This window comes from Syngnathus leptorhynchus, chromosome 20 (assembly GCF_054491065.1).
Source record: "Syngnathus leptorhynchus isolate UIUO chromosome 20, UIUO_Slep, whole genome shotgun sequence".
Classification (NCBI taxonomy): Eukaryota; Metazoa; Chordata; class Actinopteri; order Syngnathiformes; family Syngnathidae; genus Syngnathus; species Syngnathus leptorhynchus.
Window position 1 is genome coordinate 4,687,723 of NC_141214.1, and position 24,394 is coordinate 4,712,116.

General features: G+C 40.3%; 1 protein-coding gene across 1 annotated transcript in view; it reads left to right on the forward strand.

Annotated features, from left to right (window-relative positions):
• The window catches only part of csmd2 (CUB and Sushi multiple domains 2), a 148,983-nt gene that overhangs the window by 95,471 nt on the left and 29,118 nt on the right, over positions 1-24,394 (forward strand). Inside the window, exons 11-35 of the mRNA XM_085900693.1 lie at positions 8,594-8,706; positions 9,530-9,607; positions 9,761-9,848; positions 9,924-10,048; positions 11,405-11,526; positions 11,593-11,696; positions 12,225-12,337; positions 12,733-12,915; positions 13,509-13,699; positions 13,759-13,894; positions 15,060-15,254; positions 15,411-15,549; positions 16,220-16,407; positions 16,717-16,905; positions 16,990-17,106; positions 17,319-17,534; positions 17,609-17,797; positions 18,003-18,172; positions 18,297-18,453; positions 18,551-18,742; positions 19,291-19,417; positions 22,031-22,233; positions 22,338-22,529; positions 22,720-22,858; positions 22,943-23,130. Of these exons, the coding sequence (XP_085756819.1) occupies positions 8,594-8,706; positions 9,530-9,607; positions 9,761-9,848; positions 9,924-10,048; positions 11,405-11,526; positions 11,593-11,696; positions 12,225-12,337; positions 12,733-12,915; positions 13,509-13,699; positions 13,759-13,894; positions 15,060-15,254; positions 15,411-15,549; positions 16,220-16,407; positions 16,717-16,905; positions 16,990-17,106; positions 17,319-17,534; positions 17,609-17,797; positions 18,003-18,172; positions 18,297-18,453; positions 18,551-18,742; positions 19,291-19,417; positions 22,031-22,233; positions 22,338-22,529; positions 22,720-22,858; positions 22,943-23,130 (3,854 nt within the window). The remainder of the gene's footprint in view (positions 1-8,593; positions 8,707-9,529; positions 9,608-9,760; positions 9,849-9,923; positions 10,049-11,404; positions 11,527-11,592; positions 11,697-12,224; positions 12,338-12,732; positions 12,916-13,508; positions 13,700-13,758; positions 13,895-15,059; positions 15,255-15,410; positions 15,550-16,219; positions 16,408-16,716; positions 16,906-16,989; positions 17,107-17,318; positions 17,535-17,608; positions 17,798-18,002; positions 18,173-18,296; positions 18,454-18,550; positions 18,743-19,290; positions 19,418-22,030; positions 22,234-22,337; positions 22,530-22,719; positions 22,859-22,942; positions 23,131-24,394) is intronic.

The following is a 24,394-nucleotide window of genomic DNA, read 5'->3' on the forward strand; positions in this document are numbered from 1 at the left end:
CTAAAAACTGCAAGGTGATGTACAGAAGCCGAGCGTTGGATAGAAATCAAGGTTCGCAAAAATGAGTGAAAGCCATTTTTGTGGAACTTTACAAAGTTGCTCCGGCTTGTTTCTCTCAGTGAGTTAAACATGTAACTCCAGATTAGCATTGTGAATTATTGTTGATCATCTGTGTTTTGTTAAGAAACAGCAGGAGCGGGAATTGACTTTACAATGTTTAGGCTAACGGGCAATCTGGCTCCCTGGAGGTATGCTGCTTATAGCAATGTGCCTGTGTAAGCATGTCACACTTTATTCCAGCGGGAGCAACAGAACATGCAGAGGTTAAAGGCAATGGGCCACATCGCTGCACCCTGACTGGGTGTCTCCTTAGCTGTGTTTACACAGCACCACTGGGATCCAATCTGTCACTTTTAACAATCCCTTGCATGCACTATGAGCTCTACACACGATTCTATTTCAAGTACACATATGCTGATGCCTAGGAAACAACTGAGGTATTTTTCTTTGGATTTGTGTGCACAAATATAACAGGCGTAAGAATAACATCAGAAATAAAATGCATTGCTACCTGTGGCGTCCCGCAGGCGTCAATACCGGGCCCGGAGATTTTTATTAGATATTGAAATTAGGAAACTGGTTTGACGGTTTACTCGTCTGACTTTCTTGGATTTAGTTTCATCTCAGGGATGGTAGTCTGTCCCTGTGCCATAGGTTCCTTATTTCATCAGCTCCCCATGACCTTGAGCAGGATAAGCTGTATAGGAAATAGATGATGGAATACTGTAAGAGTGGATTACTTAGCAGACAGACATCCACCACATACTGGACAAATGTTTATCCCTTAAGAGTAATCATTGCGTCTTTGTTCGAAATTATCTAGTTGTATTCCAAAAGATAATTATTATAATCAGCGAAACACAATGTATTTAATGTGTGGCAAAGATGACAAATAGCCCAATGAAATTTTCCCACTGGTCTTTCAAAGCAAACAAATGTGTTCAACTAAATGTTTACATGGTTTTGTGTCGCTACACTAACAATGTTATCTTGCCACCACCTCGAGAGCACAAACATGTCGCTTTTTGATCCGGGTCACTGCTCAGCCACAACAAATTCCACCAAAAATATTCGAGACTCCGCTTTTCATAATACAATCCACACAAAAAAGATAAACCATACGCACAAAGCCATGTGCAACACATGCAAAGTCAACATCTTTGCAAGACTAACCATATTGGCAAGTAATTTAACATGACAGCAACAGCCAAGAGCATTAAGACTGCCCACCTTCATGCCAACTCAGATCACTTTGTTGACTTACATTACCATACATTAGGAATATATTAGTTGAGGGCTGCGCTGTTCGTGGATAATATTGTTTGTTCTCAGTTATAAGAGTCAAAAAGATTAAGTCTATAAATCTTAAGCTACTTTTGGTTTATTGAGGAGAGAAAGGAAATGCATCAAATGTGCCTTTTAGGCCAGCATGACTCAGTTGATCCTCCTACGCTATGTTATTCCTTTTTGAATAATACCAAAAATCTTTTCAAACTGAATATTTAGAGCCACAAGTTGTTAGTTGAGTGTCCTCTGTGAATTATGTGTGAAATATTCCCACTCATCACTTTTTTTTTTATTTGAGGTGACATTCAGGGCAACCTGAATATATTTACAGAGGAACCTTTATGAACTCGGGTGAACGTGCCTTGACCAGCAATTACCGGCGCTGCACGGCAATGTGCCTCCCATAAAAACTCTTTTCAACTGCATCAATAAACGTGGGAAGCCCAAGGGTGACAGCCAACAGTGGCCCTAAATGGAAAATGGTGTATCCTAATTTAAAACTTTTTTGGGGATTGTGGAGAAATATTTAAATCAATAATCAACATTCATACATTGATTTTTATATGAACAAAATTAACCAAAAAATCTCTCTGGCTGATTGAATTTTTAAATAGAGTACATTGGCAAAATGCTTGTAGGATGGCAGGGATGATTAAAAAAAGGATTAGTCTGGTTCAGGGACACAAGCACACAAAGGCAGAATTATTGCTGGCGAGCTTTTATCTTTTTTGTACATCAGTGTTTAATATTGTGGCATTATTAGCTTGACTATCATGCTCCCAGACGCTGTGATAGCGACGGATTACGGAAGGTGCTGCGTCCGCTGAACTGGGGTAAAGCTGTGTGATTTGTCATTGCATGATTAATTAGTGAACTGTTTGCATGGATGATATGGATCGAGCATTGAGCTCATCCTTTTGTCCCCGCCAACATTCATCGAATGCAATGGCGGGATCCAATTAAAGATGAGCACATGTTGTTTATCTGCCACAACTTTTCAAATATTTCCCTTCACTAATAATCAAACGGAATATCAAAAAGCGTAGCAGCAGGATAAGATTCTTGTTTTTTTATGTGTGGATATGATAAGGAAGCAAATTAATGACTCGTGTATTAAGATTCCAGCAAGGTCAATTTGTGTTTGTGTGGCAAATCCTCAAATCTGATTGGTTCCCCCTTCCTACTTTAATGACAGAAATTGATAATTTTCCTTTCGGGAATTTGACTAAAAATGGGTTTGGCTTGTTACACCATCTTGCTAGTTAGTCCCAGAATGCAATCGGTAAAGCGTACAACATTCAAGCAAGGGTCTATTAATTATTGACAATTGAACAATACACTTGTGGGATATACACAGTAGGATTCAATGACTAAGTGTGCTGAGCAAAACATGTCCCTGGTTGAAAATGGAATATTCCCATTAAAAGATTTGTTCTTGCCAATTTTTTTCCCCAAATAAAAAAATATTTTAAGCAACACAAGTACTATTTGTAAAATAGACAAATGTTTTTAATATTAGAACAGCTTGTTCAAATAATTAAATGTCTGAAATGATAATAGTAAGGGCTTTTGAGTACTGAGCAAGAAGTGGGTCATTTTGATACAAATCTCATTCCGTGCCCCGTGGTACCAAAATATGCTCTTGTGGCTTCATTGGGCCTCACCCAATTTAATCAAGTGATAGTTTAAAGAAATTCAAGTCACTGGGGGATGGAGGGGTAAAATAGCAGCGGCTCAAAAAAAAAAAAAACTCTTTCCAATCACTTTATATTCACGTGTAATGTAATAAAGCTGCCAGGAGTGCACGTGATGCATGAAACTATTTTAGCACTCGGGAGTCACACGTCATTGAGTTTGTAAACTACACACTGTGTGTTCTTATTTGAAGTCACACAAAGTAACATTAAAAAAAGCTACTGCTGTCAAATGTTCCATTTTTAGGAGGCTTTAAGATGTGGTTTCTTATCATCTGGATCAACACGCATCTGCAGAAGTGGTCGGTAGATTTTATGGTTAAGGGGGTGGGTGAAAGGTCAGCGCTGACTCTTGCACATGGAAGATTCTTTCTAATTGGATGTTTTTTTGGTGACAAAATGGCCACAGTAAGGTGTTGTGAAATTTTTTTTCCCACATTTCACTTTAAAAAAAAAAAAAATCGATCATGAACATGACTTTCTCCTCCCTATTGAATAGAATAATAATCAATATTAATATACTTCTTGAAATAGATGGATAAAATATACATAATCACAAAAGCCCAACACTGTTATCACTCTGAAATTACTTTTGGTCCGAGTGAATTGAAGGTTAATGGAACAAAAAAGTGGGGTCTTTAAGGCAAAGTTGAACGTTCCCACTCTGTAATGAAGTTTAAATAAACTCTAGATAAGATGATGCAGTATATTTTTGGAAATTTCAACCGCAAATATTTTAATAGCAACAATAAGAAAAGGAAAATTCCCTACAATATTTTGTTCTTTCTAATTTAAGCTAGGGTTTGATAAACACAGCATGACACAAAAATAAAGCATACTGTAAATCATCACGATGAATTATGGAGAGTAATGGCCGGATGCAAAAACAATCATCAGTCTCATTAAAACTGACTGTAAAAGTCCGACAAAGGGTTCGTAGTGTACACAACAAAGCACTTTTTTTTTTCTTGCTCTATATCCTTTGCTGTTAAAGCTTCCAGGATGAAAGTGAATGCATGAAGGGTTTTGTGTGTGACCCCATTCCAATTAAATTGATGCTGCCATACAAGTGGGTGGACAGCAGCGGAACACACAGATGATTCGTTCAAACGGGAATTTTTTTTATACCTGCCTGCTTCATATATTCTGGCTGTCTGCTGTATGCACACCTGCTCCATTTTTGCTCCTATTTATTTATTTATTTATTTATTTATTTATCGCTCTTATTTATTCATTGTATGTGCCTTCTTGTTTTTACTTTTTGTGTTGTTTACTTGAATGTTCTGTTTGTCCGTGGACCAATTTAATATAATATATATAATATATATATATATATATATATATATATATATATATATATATATATATATATATATATATATATATATATATATAATATGTAATATGTCTTGTCACCATGGGATAGTAGGAAACGAAATTTCGATCACTTTGTGTGTCTTGACGTGAAGAAATTGACAATAAAGCAGACTTCGACTTCACATATGCTTCCTGGTGTCATTTCTCTCGCGTCACAGCACCCATTTCCAAATCATCTTACCAGTTACTCCCTAATGCTTCAAAAACAATCCATTGACAGTCGGTCATGCTGAAAATCAAACAATAGGCCAGCAAAAGCACACAGTCTTCTCTGCGTAGGTGAAAAGCGGCTGAGTGGCGAGCTAGCTGAAAATCATATTAGTTCCTCTGAGCAAGTTGTTGTCTTTGAATCCACAAATATAAACTCCTGATATGGAGTGTAAACGATCCCCTTGTGTCTCTCGCGCCGGAGTCGCTACGATGAAGAAAAATACTTATTCTCGTTAGAACACGGCGGACACATTTATTGATAGAATGTACTTTAAACTACCACTCTGTGTGCTTTAACTACAATTCTCTCTGTTCTATCTTACCTACTTAGTTTTAAGTAGCATTTGTTATATCAGCAGTTATGTGAGTGTGATTTAGAATACAACCTAAGCTTGTTGGTTGTATCCCATATAAATCACTAAGTTATGTCAGACTTTGGAGAATAAAAATGTTTAATTATAAGCACTTTGGGCAATAAAAGTGTCGGAAATTGATTAAGGCTTCGCTTATTTTCACACACCCTGCAGATTGAGGCCAACTGTGAAAGAAGACCGTATTGTTTCATTGATGGAAAAACCCAGGATGAATAATAGTCCCTGAAAATAAATGTTAATGGTTTAACTGGTGACTATTATTTTTTAGAATGCTCACACCTGAAGTTGATTAGCTTCGATGTATTATTTTTGACCTTTATATATTGTTCTATCGTTTAATGACTTCCTTGTCAGGAATTGTTCTTGAAAAGGGAAAGTTCTGACTCTGCATTATTTGTCCATTATAAAAAGTGCACATGAGCAGATTGTATGGCAACAGTTTTATATGCCATTTAGTTTTACGAGTGTCAGTAAGTTACCGTTGCTAATGGGGTGTTGTTAAATCAGGGACACGTTTAATGAGCGCAGGAACCTCCAAAAATGATTTTTAAGAGATTCTCATTTATTTCTATTAGTTACAGAGTTCAACAGCAACCAAACGCAACAATAGACGCGCCACTTATAAAAGTAGGCCATTATCCGTTTCCACCGATATTAGTATTTACAAGTTTGAGTAACACGCATCAAAGAAAACATGTCAAGCTGTCTTTGCAAGGATTTTGGAACGATTTAAATCATAGCATTGACCTTGAACCGTTTCAATAGTCGCTTTGATCTCGGCAATGTGCTCTCTTTTGTTTGCCTTGGTTCTCTGCATGTTTTCATTGCCGGCCAATTTGTCGCTGCTGGTTTATTTGTTTGTTCTTGATAAGCCGTCAGTTAAATACCCGGGGTGCGCTAATCAGTCCTTGAAAATGACATTTGTTTGAAAGTTACCATTAGATAAAAGGACCTGAAAACAATTCTTATGACATTTCTGTTCTTTTGGTGCATTTATTTTACGCAAGTTGGCGGTTATAAATAATAGGTCTGGAATGGATTATAGTAAAAGAACAATTTTGCAGAGCCACCTCTTCCAAGCATACCCAAGGAGGGGAAGTATATAAAACTCAAGCATGCATAATACGTACTCTTGCAAACTTTATTGGCTTTTAGATGCCAACTGGGCTGAAACACGTCATGGACTGCTTGATAACACCCTAAAATTTTTGTAACCCAAGTCATTAATCTTACTGGTGGCGAAATCAATTGCCGATTAAGTGGCATTGAAACCTCGACTTGCATGAATTGAGATGCTCATGGTTTCTATTTCTGTGCCAGAAAGTGGCTACACATAGAAATGTATTTATTCCACCAACTTGGGGTTTTTATTCCCAATGCGCTGTACAGCATATATTTAACTTTAAATTCATGTGACATATTTGAGGCAGAGCAGATAGAAAAGAAACAAAGTCTTGCTCTCCCCGGAAGGAAATTTCTTTCAATCAGTGTCCATATTATATGTTCAGTGAAAGCAGAAAATTAGACCAGAAGAGGAACACAGGGATCCCTCTGAAGATTTAACAAGACACCCTGCTGGGACCAGAAGTCTGCCTTTAAATTATATAAAAACTACTGAAATAGAGGAACGGCTATTCTATTTCTTTCCAACCAGGGGAGATGTAAGAAAAGAGAACATGTTGGCATGATGAAGTTCCAAAGTGCCTTATATGAAACATTACAGCCCGAGGGCTTCGTGGCAAACTTCATCGGTTGATGGATTTTGTTTACTGTGATCAAGAACTGATTGGCGGTTCAGTTAAAAGTTAAAACCTCGAGTGTAAAGTGCATTTCCGCTACATCTCAAGGTCACAGCCAACACGCCAAAACTGCCACCCCAGACTTTCACACTGATTACTTTCACTGAAGGGATTTTGTGTGACTATCAGTGGCATACGGCCATTCCAGCGTGTCCGCATCCGCGACACTTATACTTCATCTGGATTAGCCTGTCCTGTGCTATAATGCACATCATTAAAATGCCTAAAGTTTTTGCTTTAAAGTCACCGTGACCCCTATTCCACTCTACACACACTTGCAAACGTAGCAGACATCTGATTGATCTTCCAAAGTAGCTGCAATTATAAGCGACGTCTAGCCCCGGTCTCGGAACGGTCGCTCGACTTAACTAACCATGGCAACTCCTACATGTGAACAGGTTCATTAGATGCAGTCATGCCCCTAAGATTTAACACGTTTGATCCTGCTGTGGAACCAGTCACCTCTGACACCTAAACTCCACCCACTGCTTAGTTTGCACGATTGCCGAGAATAGAGAACAGATGATGCAAAAATAACGCCATACAAAAAAAATTTGACTGCATGAAAATTATCAGATCTATTTTTAACTACCAACCCCTATCAAACCCAATCAAACCCACAGAAAGTGAGCTATACTTCCGAAAGCACCCTTAACGTGTCATGTCCCATAATGGCGTAATATCCACCTTCAATCAAAAACATCCTCGTCTTTCACCTTGCTCTGGACCAAAACATGTTTTATTGGACTAGAAATCATTAAAGAAGTCTCAGACACTGGAGCTCCGGGACCAAGCAAAAGAAAACTGATTTAGCGCCGTGCTCTCAAGACAATAATAAACTAATACAGGGAAGGTTCAATGGAACCATAGAAAGCACAAAGAAGCACGCCATCCTTCAGAAGACCTCCAACAGTCTGCTCCACACTAACTGCACTGCTCCCTGTAGTCCCCTTCATTTCCACACTTATATGTTACATGGGAAAAAAAAAAAAGTGGCACAATCTGGGAAGAAATTGCCAAATTTGTTAGGTGTTATGATGGGATGAACACTTTGTTATATACTTTATCGTTACTACCACATTTTATGAGTTGCACAGCCTTGTTGTCACCTGAGTCTTTGGCTTTTTTATTTGTCAGACTCTATTTAAGTTATTTTGTGCTCAAACTGCCGTGAGAGACAAATCAATGTGTTCGTTCCTTCTTATGATATTTCATTTTTATATAATATTATATTGGTAGCTGTTAGTGCTCTGTGGGGATCATTTAAAGCTAGTGAGTAGTGTGATCATGATCTGACTCTTTTCTATTCTCCTTGGCGATATAACAAATATGGCCGTTCTTATCAGTATTGCATCATCTATCAAGTCCACTGTCGTATGATGCATACACCCGATTTTCAATTTCACAATGCATAAATAAATACTAAAAAGTAAAATCTATTATATAAAAATATATATTATGAATCAAGTTATTAAAACAAATATATAAAATAAATAAATTATATTTTTAATTTCACATGCATAAATAAATACTAAAACATTAAATATATTATATAAAATATATTCTGAATAAATATATTAAATAAATAAATACAACTTGAAAGAGTACCAAGATTTCCTGAAGCACTTAAGCACTTGTGATTTTGTTGCTGTGTCTGTGAGCACCGGGTCTTTTATTTAAGTGCATTCGGGTGCACAAGATGTGCTAACTAATCCGTTTGTTGCGTGCTTAAAAAGCTCTTAACATAATACTCAAAGGTACTCAGCTCCGTTCTGTTTTGATGTACTTACAGGTTCACTGGCCCGAACCTCCCCTCTCCCATTATTAGCAGCAAGAACTGGCTTCGTCTGCATTTTACATCGGACGGCAACCACAAACTGAAAGGTTTCAGTGCTCAATACCAAGGTAGGATGATGTGAATCGCATCAAAATGTCCACATGTAGATTTTGATAAGCAATTTAAGATTTTTTGACTCTTTGTGGCTGCAAGCACAAAATCTTAACCTATGAACTTGTGTCAAAAGATAATTCATAATATAAGAGGGCGACAGATCTGCTGAGCGCACTCATGTTCCCAGGGAAATAACATATTAATGACCTTACTTTTCATTTTGTCCTACTCTCAAGAAGACACTGAACAGAGACGTTGATGTCAAGGCCAGTGGAAAAAAAACCTGATGGCTTTAAGGACAACATTTTTGCTTTAATTTTCAGTGAAAATGAGCAGAATATATATATTTTTTTCAATGTAGTCTAAATCCTGTTTTCCATTTCAATGTGTACACAGAAGGTTTCATTATTATTTCTATTTTTAACTTTATATGATCTGTACATTGCACAAACACGGATGCTAATGCCCAAATACCATCCTTCCATTTCTCAATATTTGCACTCATTATGTCTCTCTTTCACGGTTCCATGTTTTACGAGACTCCAGTAGCAGCACATGTTTCATGAAGACACTGTCTTTATTCTCTTTCTCATTTTTTGTCAGCGTCATCAGAAAAGCACACACTTTAAATGTCAAGAACTGACAAAGTCATCAAACTGAATTAGTATGAAAAAAAGAACAGAGAGAGTGTGATGAAGGTTTTTGAAATTCCTCTGCAAATATTCATTGACAGATGATGAGCATTTGTTTTTGAAGCAAATTTAAACAGGTTCCCCCTCTCGGCAAGCAAAAATGATGCCACTCATAATGTCAGGATTTTTTTTTCCCCCTCTACAGTGAAGAAGATGACTGAGCTGAAGTCTCGGGGTGTCAAGATGTTACCGAGCAAAGACAACTATCACAAGATCTCAGTGTGTAAGTCCATGAAGTCATTTTAGATTTTTCCCAAAATATAAAATAATAGAATAAATACAAATAAAAATATACAATAAAAATACTAAATAATAAAATTAATAATAATACTAATATTAATAATGTAAAAATAAAGTCATGTTTTTTTTACCCCAGTGTCTCAAATGGGTGTGGCACAAGGACACAACATGTGTCCCGACCCTGGCGTCCCAGATCGAGGCAAAAGAAAAGGCTCGGATTTTAGGTAAAACTAAAAACCGTGTTGAATATTCAAATAGGAATATGAATGTATCACCTAAATGTACGTCACCTGGCGCAGGCGAGGTGCCACCGTGCATTTCTCCTGTGACGAGGGTTATGAGCTGCAGGGCTCCAAGAGCATCAGTTGCCTGAGAGTGACTGACAGCTACGTGGGCTGGAGTGACGAGCGGCCCATCTGTAGAGGCAAGTGTCTGGAGAACTGGAGGTCACCACAATATGCTTCATTTTTTACGTCATTTGCTTACTAAGTTTGCATCATTTGACTGACTAGTCTTTTTTTGCCATGTATTATTTTTATAAGGGTCATCAAGGTCCAAGCAAATATTATTAATTGCTTTGTAGTGGCTTCACTAAGTGTTTTACCCGGACTGGTTCAAGTCCTTTTAAATAATTTTCGGCACTTTAAAGGTACCCACGCACACACTTGCCTTGGAGCACTCATTGAAATTCTGCTTTAATTTAAAAGGATGTTTAACAGCTCCTCTATGCAGATCCCCGCAGGCCTTGATAACAAAAGTCACATTGTCCTTTGAAGGATTGGCTGCTTCAAAGTTTTCATTCCCTCTGCACTGAGGATCCACATTGTTGCCCTAACAGATTGCTTTGTTGTCTACACATTAGTTAGGCTTTCTTATGATTGCGTATCACTGGCTTGCATATCCACAAATGTCAAAGCTCCCCTCTGGATGTGCCGATTTTCCAAAGCTAGAAATTTGGCTGCTGCAATGCTCACATTTTATTATTATTAAATATTATTTAGGAGTTTATGGAGACAAATAAACAAATACAAAAATAATAAAAATAGATCTACATTGTTGTGTCGGACTTAAAATTACTTTACTCCCAGACAACATTGTGTGTCAGCTGCTGTTAGATCTTATCTGCTGAACAAATATCAAAATGGAAGATCCTCTTAGAAGACTGTTTACAATTCTTTATATACGACTGTCATATACAAAGAACCTGAAACAACTTTTTTTTTTTCCCTAAAGCTGTGCATTATCTCTGGTGCAAAACCTTGAAGCTCCATTTTCAAAATGTCACTGTGAAGGGAAGCATCTTACTTGTGTCTGACATTATAAATAGAAGTCTCTGCGCTTTCACATAGTTTTATTTCCTCAAAGTTACGATTGTAATCATAAATCACAGTGGACGCTTTGGCACGGCTTCAAGGATTTTCAGACAAGACACAGAGAGAAAAAAAAGGAGGTTACAGATTTTGTCCATGCTGCAATTAATATAAGGATGAACAGAAAAAATATATATACGTTTAAGAATTAACCCTCGAGGGAGTCTATACGGAGCTGATTTAACTCAACTAAGAGAACTAGATAAGGATGCACTAATACGATTGTAAGGACGTAAGGAATCCAATTTAGAAATGTGCCTTCCAGGCCTCATCACCACCGAATCAGCCAAAGGCTTTTATGATTAACTTTATCTGGACCGCACTTGGGTCAAGAAGTATTGGAGTCTAAATTTCCAATCTAATGCTGACCACTGCAGTTTCCTCTGTGATAATGATCTGTATTATTTTAGCCCCAATGTGTGGAGGTCAATTAAAAGGACCGAGCGGTGTCATGACGTCTCCAAATTATCCGGTCCAATACGACAACAATGCTAACTGCACTTGGGTCATCACTGCGACAGATATGTCTAAGGTAGGAGTCAATCGAAAATCAAATCGTCCAGCATCTATTATTTAATTCATTCTCATCGATGTCTAGGTGATCAAGCTGACTTTTGAGGACTTTGACCTGGAGCGAGGCTATGACACGCTGACAGTAGGGGATGGCGATGTAGTGGGGGACCAGAAGACCATCTTTCATGTGTGAGTGACGCCTCGTACCAACTTTGACTTCTCTCTGCTTAAAATCCCTGCTCGTCCTGAAACAACCTTGTTTGATTCTGCAATCAGTAGTTTCTATTATTTATCTGCAGCATTTTTATTTGGGCAAAAATGATTCCCTCCATCCCCTTTTCAAACACTGCAATGACGCATGTGTGGCATTGTGTATTGTCCAAAAAAAAAAATCAAAGCTATTTAGGAAAAATCATATTGGAAATTGCAGACAACCGCCATTAGACGGCACTCTTATATTCCGACTACATTCCAATTGCCGTCGCTGAATTTGTAACCCTTCATTACTTGCTCTTCATGTTGGCATTCCTACCTAATTAGAATTGAATGAAATTACTATTCAGATTGGGGCAAATTACTTCGGAGCCACTGACTGATTTCCCACTCACTAAGCCTCAACTATTTTGAATTAGTTATTTTCTCTTTCGTACTTCCATCAAAGGCTTTATAATGTCAGATATTGAAGAAAATTAAAAAAAAAAACGTTTTTTTTTTTAGCCTGTCAGGTACCACAACTCCAGACCTGGTGGTCAGTACCAGTCATCAGATGTGGCTCAATTTCAAAACGGATGATACAAGCGGATCTCTGGGCTTCAAGGTTTCTTACGAAGGTAAGTGCTGCTTGAAAGGTTCTTGCAATATCGGCATTGTCAAGTGTTCATTGTTTGATTATTATATCAAGGTCAAGCTGTGCAAGTTTTTCAAGCGTCTGCTGCTTTCTGAATAATTGTTTTACCTTTAGCCGCATTGCAAGACGTCTCCCTGGCCCAAAGATGTTTGTTTTCCATCAGTAAAAATAACCCAGAAAGTGGAACAGTATGCAGAAAGAAAATGTAATTAAAACAATGACTTCTGCTTAATGAAGGAGAAGATATGCTTTGAATTCTTTCAACTCAGAAGTCTAATTTGCATCCTCACTGGTTTTGAAACCCTCTCAATATAATTTACCCCCCAAAAAAGTCAAAACCCATTTCAACACAATTTATTTTTGTTTTGTCTCTGCCAGAAATTGACCAAGGCAGCTGCGGTGACCCCGGTATCCCCGCTTACGGTAAACGCGAGGGGACAGGATTTCGTCACGGCAACAGGCTGTACTTTGAGTGCTTGCCTGCTTTTGAGCTGGTGGGAAAGAAGAACATCACCTGCCAGAAGAACAACCAGTGGTCAGCCAAGAAACCCAGCTGCGTTTGTAAGTTCCTGCCTCGTGCGTGTTTTCGCATGAACACAATGAATTTGTCGACATTAATATGCATGACGGTTGTGGATGAGCACGGGCTTGTTGCATAATAAATGGTCGGATTAGCTCTGCAGTTTGCAGCAATGTGAATTTTCAAACAATACGTTGGGTTTGCTTCCCAATTATTGCAAAGACAAATAGAGGAAGTCAAGGGAAAGGGAACAAAGGTAAATCATTCCAATTGCTGTATCACTCATAATCTGGAGATAAACATTTAATTTCAGGAAATAAACACAAATTGTAGTTAACACAGAAGTGACAGTGTTGATTAAAATTTGCTTCAGTAAAATCTTGTTTACTGACTAAATTTGAGTTTTGGAAATAACACAAATGAACACTGACGGATTGTTATCTTCACCAGTGCTGTTGCTATTAAGCATCCCTGCCATAAAACATTCGCTACAGAGCTTGACTAATGCTTTTCCCAGGCAACGTGGCTTGAATTTTTTCCAAGATAATACCAATGACCTGAAGACATCACTCTTGATGAACCCGACGTCATCAGTGCTAAAAATGTCCATATTTTGTCTCGTACCTCTTTGCAGTTTCCTGTTTCTTCAACTTCACCACACCCTCGGGAGTCCTTCTATCCCCAAACTACCCCCAAGAGTACGGCAACAACATGCATTGTGTTTGGCTGATCATAACCAACCCGGAGAGTCGAATCAATTTGGCTTTCAACGACCTGAGCATGGAGAAACAATTTGACTTCCTCTCTATTAAAGATGGCGGAAAGGTAATTTGACCCTGAATTCAAAACTCTACATCAGACTGATCATTTTTGTCTTTTGCCAGGCCGAGTCACCCATTCTGGGCACTTTCTCGGGCGACGTTCTGCCACCTCCAATAACCACCAGTGCCCACGTCGCCCGCCTGGAGTTCTTGACTGACCACACGTATACCAACCGAGGCTTTAACATCACTTTCACGAGTAAGCTGATCAAAGCCTAGCTGGAATTAATGTTTAATATTCGTGATACTTGTCGATGCATATGCAAATGAAGCTCATAAATCAAGTGAGCTAACAATGAGTCACCCATATCTGCAAAACTCCTCTACCTCTGCGGCAAAGCCTTCACGCACTGCAAGTGACTCCAAGAAAATGACAAACTTGCTGTCTTTTTTGTCTATATAGAGGCTTGACGTTGAAATAAATCTAGAACAAAGACAAAGCATCCTTTGCCGACAAACATTGCAGCAGCGCTCATTATATTCTATTCTGAGTCGCTGCTGACTTGGTAGGAAATATCCAAATGGTTTCGGTAAACGTTAGCGGGATATACTCTACTGTAGTCTGTTTTTTTTTTTTTGCTGCAGGATTGTTGCAGCTGTTGCATATGCACAAGTGTGTAATTCATTGGGATTATTTAAATCGGCAAATTTTTGATAGTAAAACAACCTTGACTTCAGAATTATTTTAGAAATGTTTTGTTGTCAAAATTGGCTTTAAACTTAATTCACTTAATTTTTGTTTTATCGTGTGGATGTCAATTTAACAATTCAAAGACATATTCTCAACAACAATTTTAAAATCATTCTGACCTTAACAAAGACACAAAGCAACACAAATCCCCTTTTCGCAGAATGGGAATCCCCAATGGAATTGCATTGTGAAAAGCACATGGCGGCTCATGAATTATAATGAGAAAGTTGTACGGGGTGAATATATAACGAATACAGCTCGCTGACAGGAGCTGTCAATTGAAGGTTTCCGTTGAGTTCTAGAGGACAATGTCATCTAACTACAAGACAGTTTTTTCTCGCCCATCATTCACATTAATTAAGGAAACGCCAAACTGCATGGCGACCATTTTGGCTGTGTTAATAAATAACAGCATGATGGATGATGTGTGGCTCACACTTTGTTTGGGTTCAATGGATCCATGTGGGGATTCATCAACACCTAGCCGTGAAGAGTTAGTGTGAAAGTAGCGCAGGTGATGTTTTGGATAACTCGCCTTTGTCCCAGGGTTTTAACTCAAGTGCCTGATATCTAAACTTCACAACAAGCAAATGTTTGGGGATGAGACTTTTGCAAGATTCAAATAGTCAGTGAAGGTCTGTTGTGCCTAAAACTCTTCTGGATTTTATTACAGCATTTCGCCACAATGAGTGCCCCGACCCGGGAGTCCCAGTTAACGGGAAACGATTTGGCGAGAGTCTTCAGCTGGGGAGTTCCATCACATTCCTGTGCGAGGAGGGATTTGTTAAAACCCACGGCTCGCAAACTATATCGTGCATCCTCAAGGATGGCAACGTGGTTTGGGACAATGCTGTTCCCCGATGTGAAGGTGAGAATATATAAACCGGAATGCTTGTGTTGAGAAACACATATGTTCCTTTGGAAATACGGTTCACCTTGAGGTGACTAATTTGCATTTGCAGTAAAAGAAATGGGATGAGATGAAGCTCATTTCCATCTCCTGTCTTGTCTTTCTTTCTTGTAGCCCCCTGCGGAGGAGAGTTGAAGGCTCCCACTGGAATCATTCTCTCCCCCGGCTGGCCAGAACTCTATAAGGAGGCTCTTAACTGTGAATGGATCATTGAAGCTCCTCCAGGCTACCCCATCAAGATCATATTTGACAAGTCAGTCACACAAATGTTGCCATGTCATCTTTTTTTTTTTTTTTGGGAGTGATCTAGTATTAAAGCCCCCCTGCCACTCAATGACATATTTTATTGAATAAGTCCTCATAAGTATTTGATCCCTTTATATGATACTCAATCCCTGAGGGATCGCCACGTTCTTGCACCAACAGGAATTGGCGTGCACGCAAAGAAGCCATGCAAGTTGTTATGCAGGCATTTTCTATGCAAGTATCTGTCAGGGGACATTGTGAAGATGGAGGGGGGACTAATCTGCTGTGATGGTTGTGTGTGAGAGTGAGAGACAGCGACAGCGTGCGAGAGCGAGCGAGAGAAAAAGTTGTCGGATCAAACGCAACATTAGCGTTTTACCGAGGCTCATGCTCGTGTCCTCATCTCGTGCCTTGATAGCGCGCCATGAAAAATGAATCCAACATAAATGTTTGTTCGTCTATCATTTTTATGTCACATCAATAAAATATCACAAAACACTTCATTTAGATAACACAGCTCCGAGTCACTGCAATTTATTCGAGTCTTTTGAAGATGAAGTGCCTTGACTTGAAAAAAGCCAGACACAATGGGAATGCGCACACGCAGGGAAACATAGCAAATGCGTGCAGTGAATCTGGAAAAATAATTCAGACATTTTCTTTTTCCTCGTCCTCAGGTTCCGCACCGAGGTCAACTACGATGTTCTCGAGGTCCGTGATGGCCGCTTTCCCTCTTCACCTCTGATTGGAAGTTACCAGGGCACTCAAGTTCCTCAGTTCCTCATCAGCACCTCCAGCTTCTTGTATCTCCTCTTCTCCACCGACAAAAGTCACTCCGACATCGGTTTCCGAATACGCTACGAAAGTAAGCCCTAGTAAATTGAAATCGGTGCCCTCAGATCATCTTGTTGGTCTCCCGGTAATTTTTCTCTTTGCAGTTCCTTTGTAGGTAAATCTTTGCAAAGTATGAATAATTTATGCCCACTCATGTGGAAACATTGCAGAGTGGAAAAAGAAGACTAAAACTTCTCATTGGTTTGTCGAAAAAGGATACTACGCTAAATAATTAATCGGGACTGCTTTCAAAAAAATTGTGCCGCATTTAAATATTCTGTGTCCCTCGATTGACCGAATTCAGCAGATTGTTCTGCACGTGTCCCTTGATATTTTTTAGCTTTGCAACTGCAGTCAGATCACTGCGTGGACCCGGGCATACCCGTTAACGGACTGCGCCACGGAAATGACTTCTACGTGGGCGCTCTGGTGACATTTAGCTGTGACGCCGGCTATACGCTCAGCGATCCGGAGCCTCTGGAATGTGAACCCAATTTTCAGTGGAGCCGCCCACTCCCTAGCTGCGATGGTACGGTCCGGAATGTTGACCCCAAGTGACAATTTGCTTGCCAGGGAGTCAATTTGTTTAATTTTACTCTCATTTTGACACCAGCACTGTGCGGGGGTTACATCCAGGGCAACTTCGGTACCATCCTTTCTCCGGGCTTCCCTGATTTTTACCCGCACAATCTCAACTGCACTTGGATAATCGAGACCTCCCACGGCAAAGGTGAGCAGACGAATTGTGTCGATAGTCGGAATCCATTAAGTGGCCTTTATGTGTTGCCGAACGAGCTGTCATGTAAGAGAAGCACTGATAGGCTAGCCTAAGGCGACAACGCCGGCGAAATAGCATGACCATTAAACTGACAAATTTTTTTTCTTTTATATAAACTAAATGAACATTACATAACATAGCTTTTTACTTCTTGTACCTTGAAGGTGTCCAGTTTAACTTCCACACGTTCCATCTGGAGAGCCCTCACGACCATTTATTGGTGACAGAGAACAGTAGCTTCTCACAGCCTCTTTGGAGATTGACAGGCTCCACTTTGCCTCCGCCTCTCAGTGCTGGACTTTTTGGGAATTACACGGCTCAGATTCGCTTCCTCTCGGACTTCTCCGTTTCATACGAGGGGTTCAACATCACATTCTCCGGTGAGTTTTGTTACACTGATCGGCAGCTGTGATGATATCTTGTTTGTATTCATATTTGTGTTTTCTTTCTCCAGAATATGATCTGGAACCATGTGAAGATCCGGGAATCCCGCCCTATAGTACCAGAAAGGGTCTCCAGTATGGAGTGGGTGACGCCCTCATCTTTTCCTGTTTCCCGGGTTACAGACTCGAGGGCCCAGCAAGAGTGGTGTGCTTAGGGGGTCGGAGGCGGGTCTGGAGCTCCCCTCTGCCAAGGTGTGTTGGTAGGTGGTCACAAACTTTATTTTAGATCTCATCACACCCTTACATCTGCATGCCAACTATATGATTCCACACATTTCGTGCATTGAGTTACAATCATATAGCGATTGACATGTTCTCTGCTCTCCCCCCCCCCCCCCCCCCCCTCTTCGCACTCTTGCTTTGCGCTGTCCTGTCGGTCTCCCCGTTGCCTCGCTTTCTCTCTAGCTGAATGCGGCTCCTCCGTGACTGGCATGCAAGGGGTGCTTCTCTCCCCCAACTACCCCGGTTACTACGGCAACAACCATGAGTGCATCTACTCCATCCAGACGCAAGCGGGTAAAGGTATCCAGCTCCGAGCGCGAGACTTTCGACTGGAGGAGGACGACAAACTCAAAGTGAGACATGAGGACCCCCCCTCCCCCCTCTGTGAATTTCCAGCTATGTTAGCGAGGACACAGCATGTTCACCGCTGATCATCTTAATTCAAGTTCCCCTCCTTTATTATTATTTTTTTTACAGGTGTTTGATGGCAGCAGTAATTCGGCTCGTCTGCTCGGAGTGTTTACGGGCAATGAAATGCTTGACACAACCCTGAACTCCACCTCGAGCTCCATGTGGCTGGAGTTCATCACCAATGCAGATAATACCAGCAAAGGCTTTGAGCTACACTTCGCCAGTGAGCAACAATCTCTCAGATTATAAGGCGCACTGTCAATTGAAGAATTTTAAGTGCATCTTGAAGAAACTCTAATCCTTGTTTGAATTTTTCCCAGGCTTTGAGCTGGTGAAATGTGAAGATCCCGGGGTCCCCCAATTTGGCTACAAGCGAGAAGACAAGGGTCATTTTGCAGGGAGCACCGTGTTGTATAGTTGCGACCCTGGCTACACTCTGAAAGGCCCCGAGGTGCTCACTTGCCTGAGGGGGGAGAGGAGGGCATGGGACAGCCCCTTGCCACTTTGTATCGGTGAGTTGGATTGGTCCTGCTTGAAAATGTTTGGCTTTATTTGCTAATATGCACAGCTGGAGATCCTCAGGCAAACGTCTGGTCATAATTTCATGGTTGAAGTTATAAAATGCCAAATATTTGGTGTTTGTACCCTCTGGCTCTGGAGTAAATTGCATGCTGCCAAAATCCATTTTCATTTATTTTGGTTCATTCATTCATTCATTCATTCATTCATTCATTCATTCATTGTGATGTTGCTAATGTTTTTCATTGACATTTCTCTAAATCTCTGATGTTTCTTTACCTTTATTTTTCTAGCTTCAATCTGAGGGCTCTTTATTGTCGTCTTTGTGTCTCACTCATAGCCGGGCCGCTGTATGTCTGCACAATTGTCCTGTTTCCCTTCGTAATTGTTCTCTAATTTTTCCATTGCCATTTGTGCTCGGTAAGGGGCTATTATGCTCTCAGAAAAATGGCACTTGTATTCCTCTTGTCTGATGAGATGGTGCAGAAAATATGAAGAAACTACTTGCAATCTTAAATATATTTTCTTTTTCTTTTTCTAGCTGAATGTGGGGGGACTCTTAAAGACGAGGCCACCGGTAGGATCCTGTCTCCAGGTTACCCAGCCCCATATGAACACAACCTGCACTGCGTGTGGACTATCGAGGCCGCTCCGGGAAGCACCATTAGGTTTGAACAATGCTCTTTGGTCTCCTTTAGTGGACTCGCTACTCGTTTGATTACGTTCTTGGCTTTTGTTCAATGTACTTCCATTTGTGCTGTGGTACACACACATCACTCACACCCGCTGTTATCAATCACCTGCGAGCTGATATTGGCCTGTCGTTGACTTCCTTCTAGGTGGAAGAATTGCCACATTGAATTGCTTGTCTTGGCAAGAAAAATAAAATAAATAAATAAATAAAATTTATAAAAAAAGAACTAAATATATTTATTAAAAAATAATAATAAATACAATTTATAAAAAAAGAACTAAATATATGTATTTAAAAAAAATATATATATATGCTGTATTTACATATTTTGCACATCTTCGGAGCCCGCTTCCTTCTTCGTAAAGGTTCATTAGTGAGTTTGGCTCCTCTAATTCCCCGGCATCCCCCCCCCCCCCCCCCCTCCCCGTCATACATACCAGGCCTCCTCCACATACCGCACATGCCTTTGATCCTGCCCGCAGAATTTATTATTGAGAAAAATATGCAATGCATTTGTCAAAGTGTTTCTCATGCAGCAAATGACTGAAGGTAGCATAGTAGGAAAACATTATTGTTTATAAATGAAGAAGAAAGTGGCATGCCCTCTCAAGCAATAAAAAAAATACCAACACCTTAAAAAAAAAGTTCACATAAAACATCAAGGTGAGTAAATCAATGGAATTAATACAAAAATGTCACTCCCCACAGAATTTGCGATTGCAGCTTGACTATTTTGTATTCAGAGCGCTCGCCAATTCTCTCTCTGTTGCTCTCATATGAATACAAAACAGTAAAAGAAGAATCAAAAGGGAGCCAATAAATTGCATCCTCGCCTCTCTCTCTCTCTCTCTCTCTCTCTCTCTCTCTCTCTCTCTCTCTCTCTCTCTCTCTCTCTCTCTCTCTCTCTTCTCCTTAGTGCAAACACACGACACTTGATTGACCCGTTTTATCCAATTAAGCGGTGGACAAGAGTTGAAGAATAAAACCTCACGCCATAAAGGCTTCATTACCCAACTTTCTATTATTGTGCAATTTGCACACGGGATGAGCAATCCTTTTCCTTGAAGAAATATGTTGCCTTTTTCCCAAGCACATCCAATTACGTGTGTCCAGAGCAAACATTTACACTAAATTGGACTCTAACGCATCCTTAGCCAGTTAGTACAAATATGACTCCAAAAAGCCCGGCACACTTTTGCTCTCTCTAGTCTTAGCAAGCGCCCTAAGGTGCTTTTCTATATCACATCTTACTTTTTTTGAAGAACCACTCAAGCAGCTCAGAATCAATTAAATGCATGCGAGAAGAACCTGTTTTCATCTTTGTCTGATGAAGAGACATTTAGTAAACAGAGCCTTGATGTAATTAAAAGAGAAGTGATGCAATCCCACTACTCCAAATTTCACACTTTTGGATTAACCTATAAAATATTGAATTGATTTTATTTCCTTTTAAATGCTCCTCATTAATGTACATTGACGTGAATATACAGTTTGTTTCACATGCACTTTGTTCCCAACTTGACAAATGGTGCCGCATTGGCCTTCACCGAGCATTGCGGAGTAGCCGCTGGCTGCCGCCTGTGCAAATCGGATTCTGACACCAATTATGCTAACACGGCGGGAAGTTGTTTCTAAACGTCAACATATCAGCGGGTTGCTGGTTTTCCTATGCATCAGCTCACCCTCGGCATCGCTTGTGTGTCGACGTGTGTGTTGTTGGATTTCTACGTAGCACTCCAAATAGCTTGTGTCCACGATTCCCTTTGTATGTCATCAATAAAAATGACCCAATGTTTAAACAATAGTCTTGAACTTCTACATTTGCAAATGCATCTTCATGAAGAAGAACAAAAAGTGCTGGTTCAACTATAGTCGTTGTGACGCCTCTGTGACATCCAAGCAAGATGCTGCATTACCCCGGTAGAGCAGTTGAGGGAACGTTGTGTCATCTTGACTGGCACTTCATTTACATCTACCAGCCAAGCTCAACATAATTTGCCTGCACCTCCTCATCTTATCCCAGGACAGCTCCTTTTTTTTATTTTATGTTTATTGATTTATTTTGAAAGGGAATGAGTCAGCACAGGGGGGCGTTGGGATTGTTATCAAGACTGACATGCTGTATAGATAAAATAAAAGATTCAAGTTTTATTCTTAAGTAAATGTGAACACAAAGTATTGACGGGCAGTTTGTGTGAAATATTTTCTCGCACATGTTCAAGACTGCAAGCAATAGAAAATCCACTACGCTGTGACTGGCCTACTTTTGCAATACGTTCACATCTTGTTGGCTTGTAACATCCAGCTGGATGATAGCTGTCTTTGGTGAAAGTGAAGAGTCCATATTTTGACAGCAACGTCTTTCTTATGTAGAGACTGAAAATTAAATGCTGCGACTGAAGTAGCTGCTTGACTGACACTGTAAAACACCCACCGAGTGCTTCGCGTCTGGAGTCTGTGATTATATTTTAAAAAATCACATTTGTCCCTCTGCTTGATTCCTGCCCTTCTCTTTTAAAGGCTGTTGTTATTTTAAACTACTTTTTTATGCTGTGATTCATCTTAATGTGTCTTTTTCTTCTACTAGTCTCCATTTCCTGGTTTTCCATACCGAAGAGATCCACGACGTGCTTCGGATCTGGGATGGACCCCAGGACGGAGGGGTTCCGCTGAGGGAGTTGAGCGGGTCGGCATTACCGCCAGATGCTCATAGCACCTTTAATACCATCAGTCTGCAATTCACTACCGACTTCTTCACTAGCAAACAAGGCTTTGCTCTTCAGTTCTCTGGTGAGGATCATGATGATGATGACAGAGGCGCACTGGTTAACATTTTTATAGCAGTGATACTTTCATCTCACTGAGGTTCCTTTTTACTTTCATCGCTTCTTCAGTCTCTACCGCCACCTCATGCAATGACCCGGGCATGCCGACTAATGGAACCCGCAGCGGTGACAGTCGGGAACCAGGGGACCATGTGGTTTTCCAGTGTGACCCCGGCTATATCCTAAAGGGTGCCAACAGAATCATCTGCACTGAAATCAGTGGACGCTATTTCTGGCAGCCAGACCCTCCGACTTGCAACGGTATTAAGCTCTTCAAGCATGAAAAGTGACCTGTGGATCATAATGCCGAAGGAGTATGATTAGCAATATACAGACCCTTTGGCTTGACATTAGCTATAAATGTTTTGGTGCTCTTGGGAAAAAAAAAATCTAATATTGCTTCAGTAAAGTCTGATTTGTATTTGACCTAATTGTTTGAATTTCTTCAAAGCTCCATGCGGAGGCAACCTGAGTGGTCCAAGCGGGCTCATCCTTTCTCCGGATTATCCGGAACCGTACCCTCATGGGAGGGAGTGCGACTGGACTGTTACTGTCACGGAGGACTATGTCATCGCCCTCAGCTTCAACCAGTAAGATGAATTGACTGTCTAGATAGAGATACTTTAAACCACTTGATCATAATCAACAATTATGATATTCTTTAATTCTAACAGATTTAGTTTGGAGCCCAGTTACGACTTCTTGCATATCTACGATGGGCCAGATTCCCTCAGCCCTTTGCTGGGAAGCTTTTATGGCACGGACGTTCCCGAGCGAATCGAGAGCAGCTCCAACATGCTTTTCTTGGCCTTCCGCAGCGATGCCTCCCTCAGCAGCAATGGATTTGTGCTTCAGTACACAGGTTTGTACTTTGTGTACATTGTTTCTTCTCACTTCCTTTTTGGTCTGTTGAGTGGAGTGAGTGGGATTCCTTGGACGGAATTATTGATCATTACCTACCTTGGAGGCTGACTAAATCGATGAATTGAGAAGACAAAAAGGTGGCTGCGGGTAGTGCTTAAGCTCTTTTTTCCTCTTTTTTCCTCTAACGGAGCACACAAGAATCGGCTCTTTCGGATCAGGTGACACAGTGAGTCATAAGGCACGGACAATCTGGTCAGGCAGGTGCACCCAGTATGAAACCCATAAAAAAATCTAGTTTCCGCAGTAGGAAAGCATAAGAAGATAAGATATGAATTAGCTTCCTAGTTTTAAGCAAACAGCATGGCAGAAAAGGTCAGGTCGGGGTATTTGGAGAGCTAGCAAACTAACAAGCAGTTAGTGTTTGGTCAAGGTGTCGTTAAAAATTGCAAAATCTGCCTGAGGTGCTGTCATTCTGTTAACCAAGCAATTTTTTTTTTTATTTGTTTCCGTGTCTCTGACAGTTTCTGATGGGGCACTCCGGGGAAATATATGTAGGAAAAATGCTTCCGTGTTTGGATGACATTGGAATAACGCACACTGACATCAACAGACATCCACCAAAACAAGCATCTTCACTCCTGGCGCTTGTCTCATCCATTGCCTTCCTTCACTCTTGGGCTCATTCTCATTTCACCTCGCATCACATCACAAAAAATATATTTTGTTTGGTTGGTTGTAAGACAAGATCTCATCCATTTTTTCCTGCATTTGCAATGTTTGCTTGGGTTTGTACGTAACTACAGCTCTTAGATTTACAAGTATGATCATAATCAATCATGTCATTTACTTTAGGGACAATCTGAAAATTACACGTTAGTATATGGTTGACATAATGCTTGGTGGATTCTTATATTGATTTCATCAAAACATCGTAGTCCACGGCAGGTGGCGGTGGAATAAGAGGAAATTGCTAGAGAAGCCCTGCTAAGATGGAGACAACCCATGCCACGGCCTCAGGCATATTTTACAGAGATGTATTAGTCAGATATGGAAGTGAGTTGGGTTTAAAACTTAATTATACTGAACTGACTTCTGGCTTCTCACTTGGATCTCCTTCACCTGAGAACTATATGGCAGATTGAGCAGTAACTCGTTTTCACACCCTTTTAAGTGGTGACATTGTTGGAAATGTTTGTGTACATTGTCTTCTTGACTCAAATGCACAACAAAGCTTTGCAGGGAGAGAAGCTGTTGTGTGACTC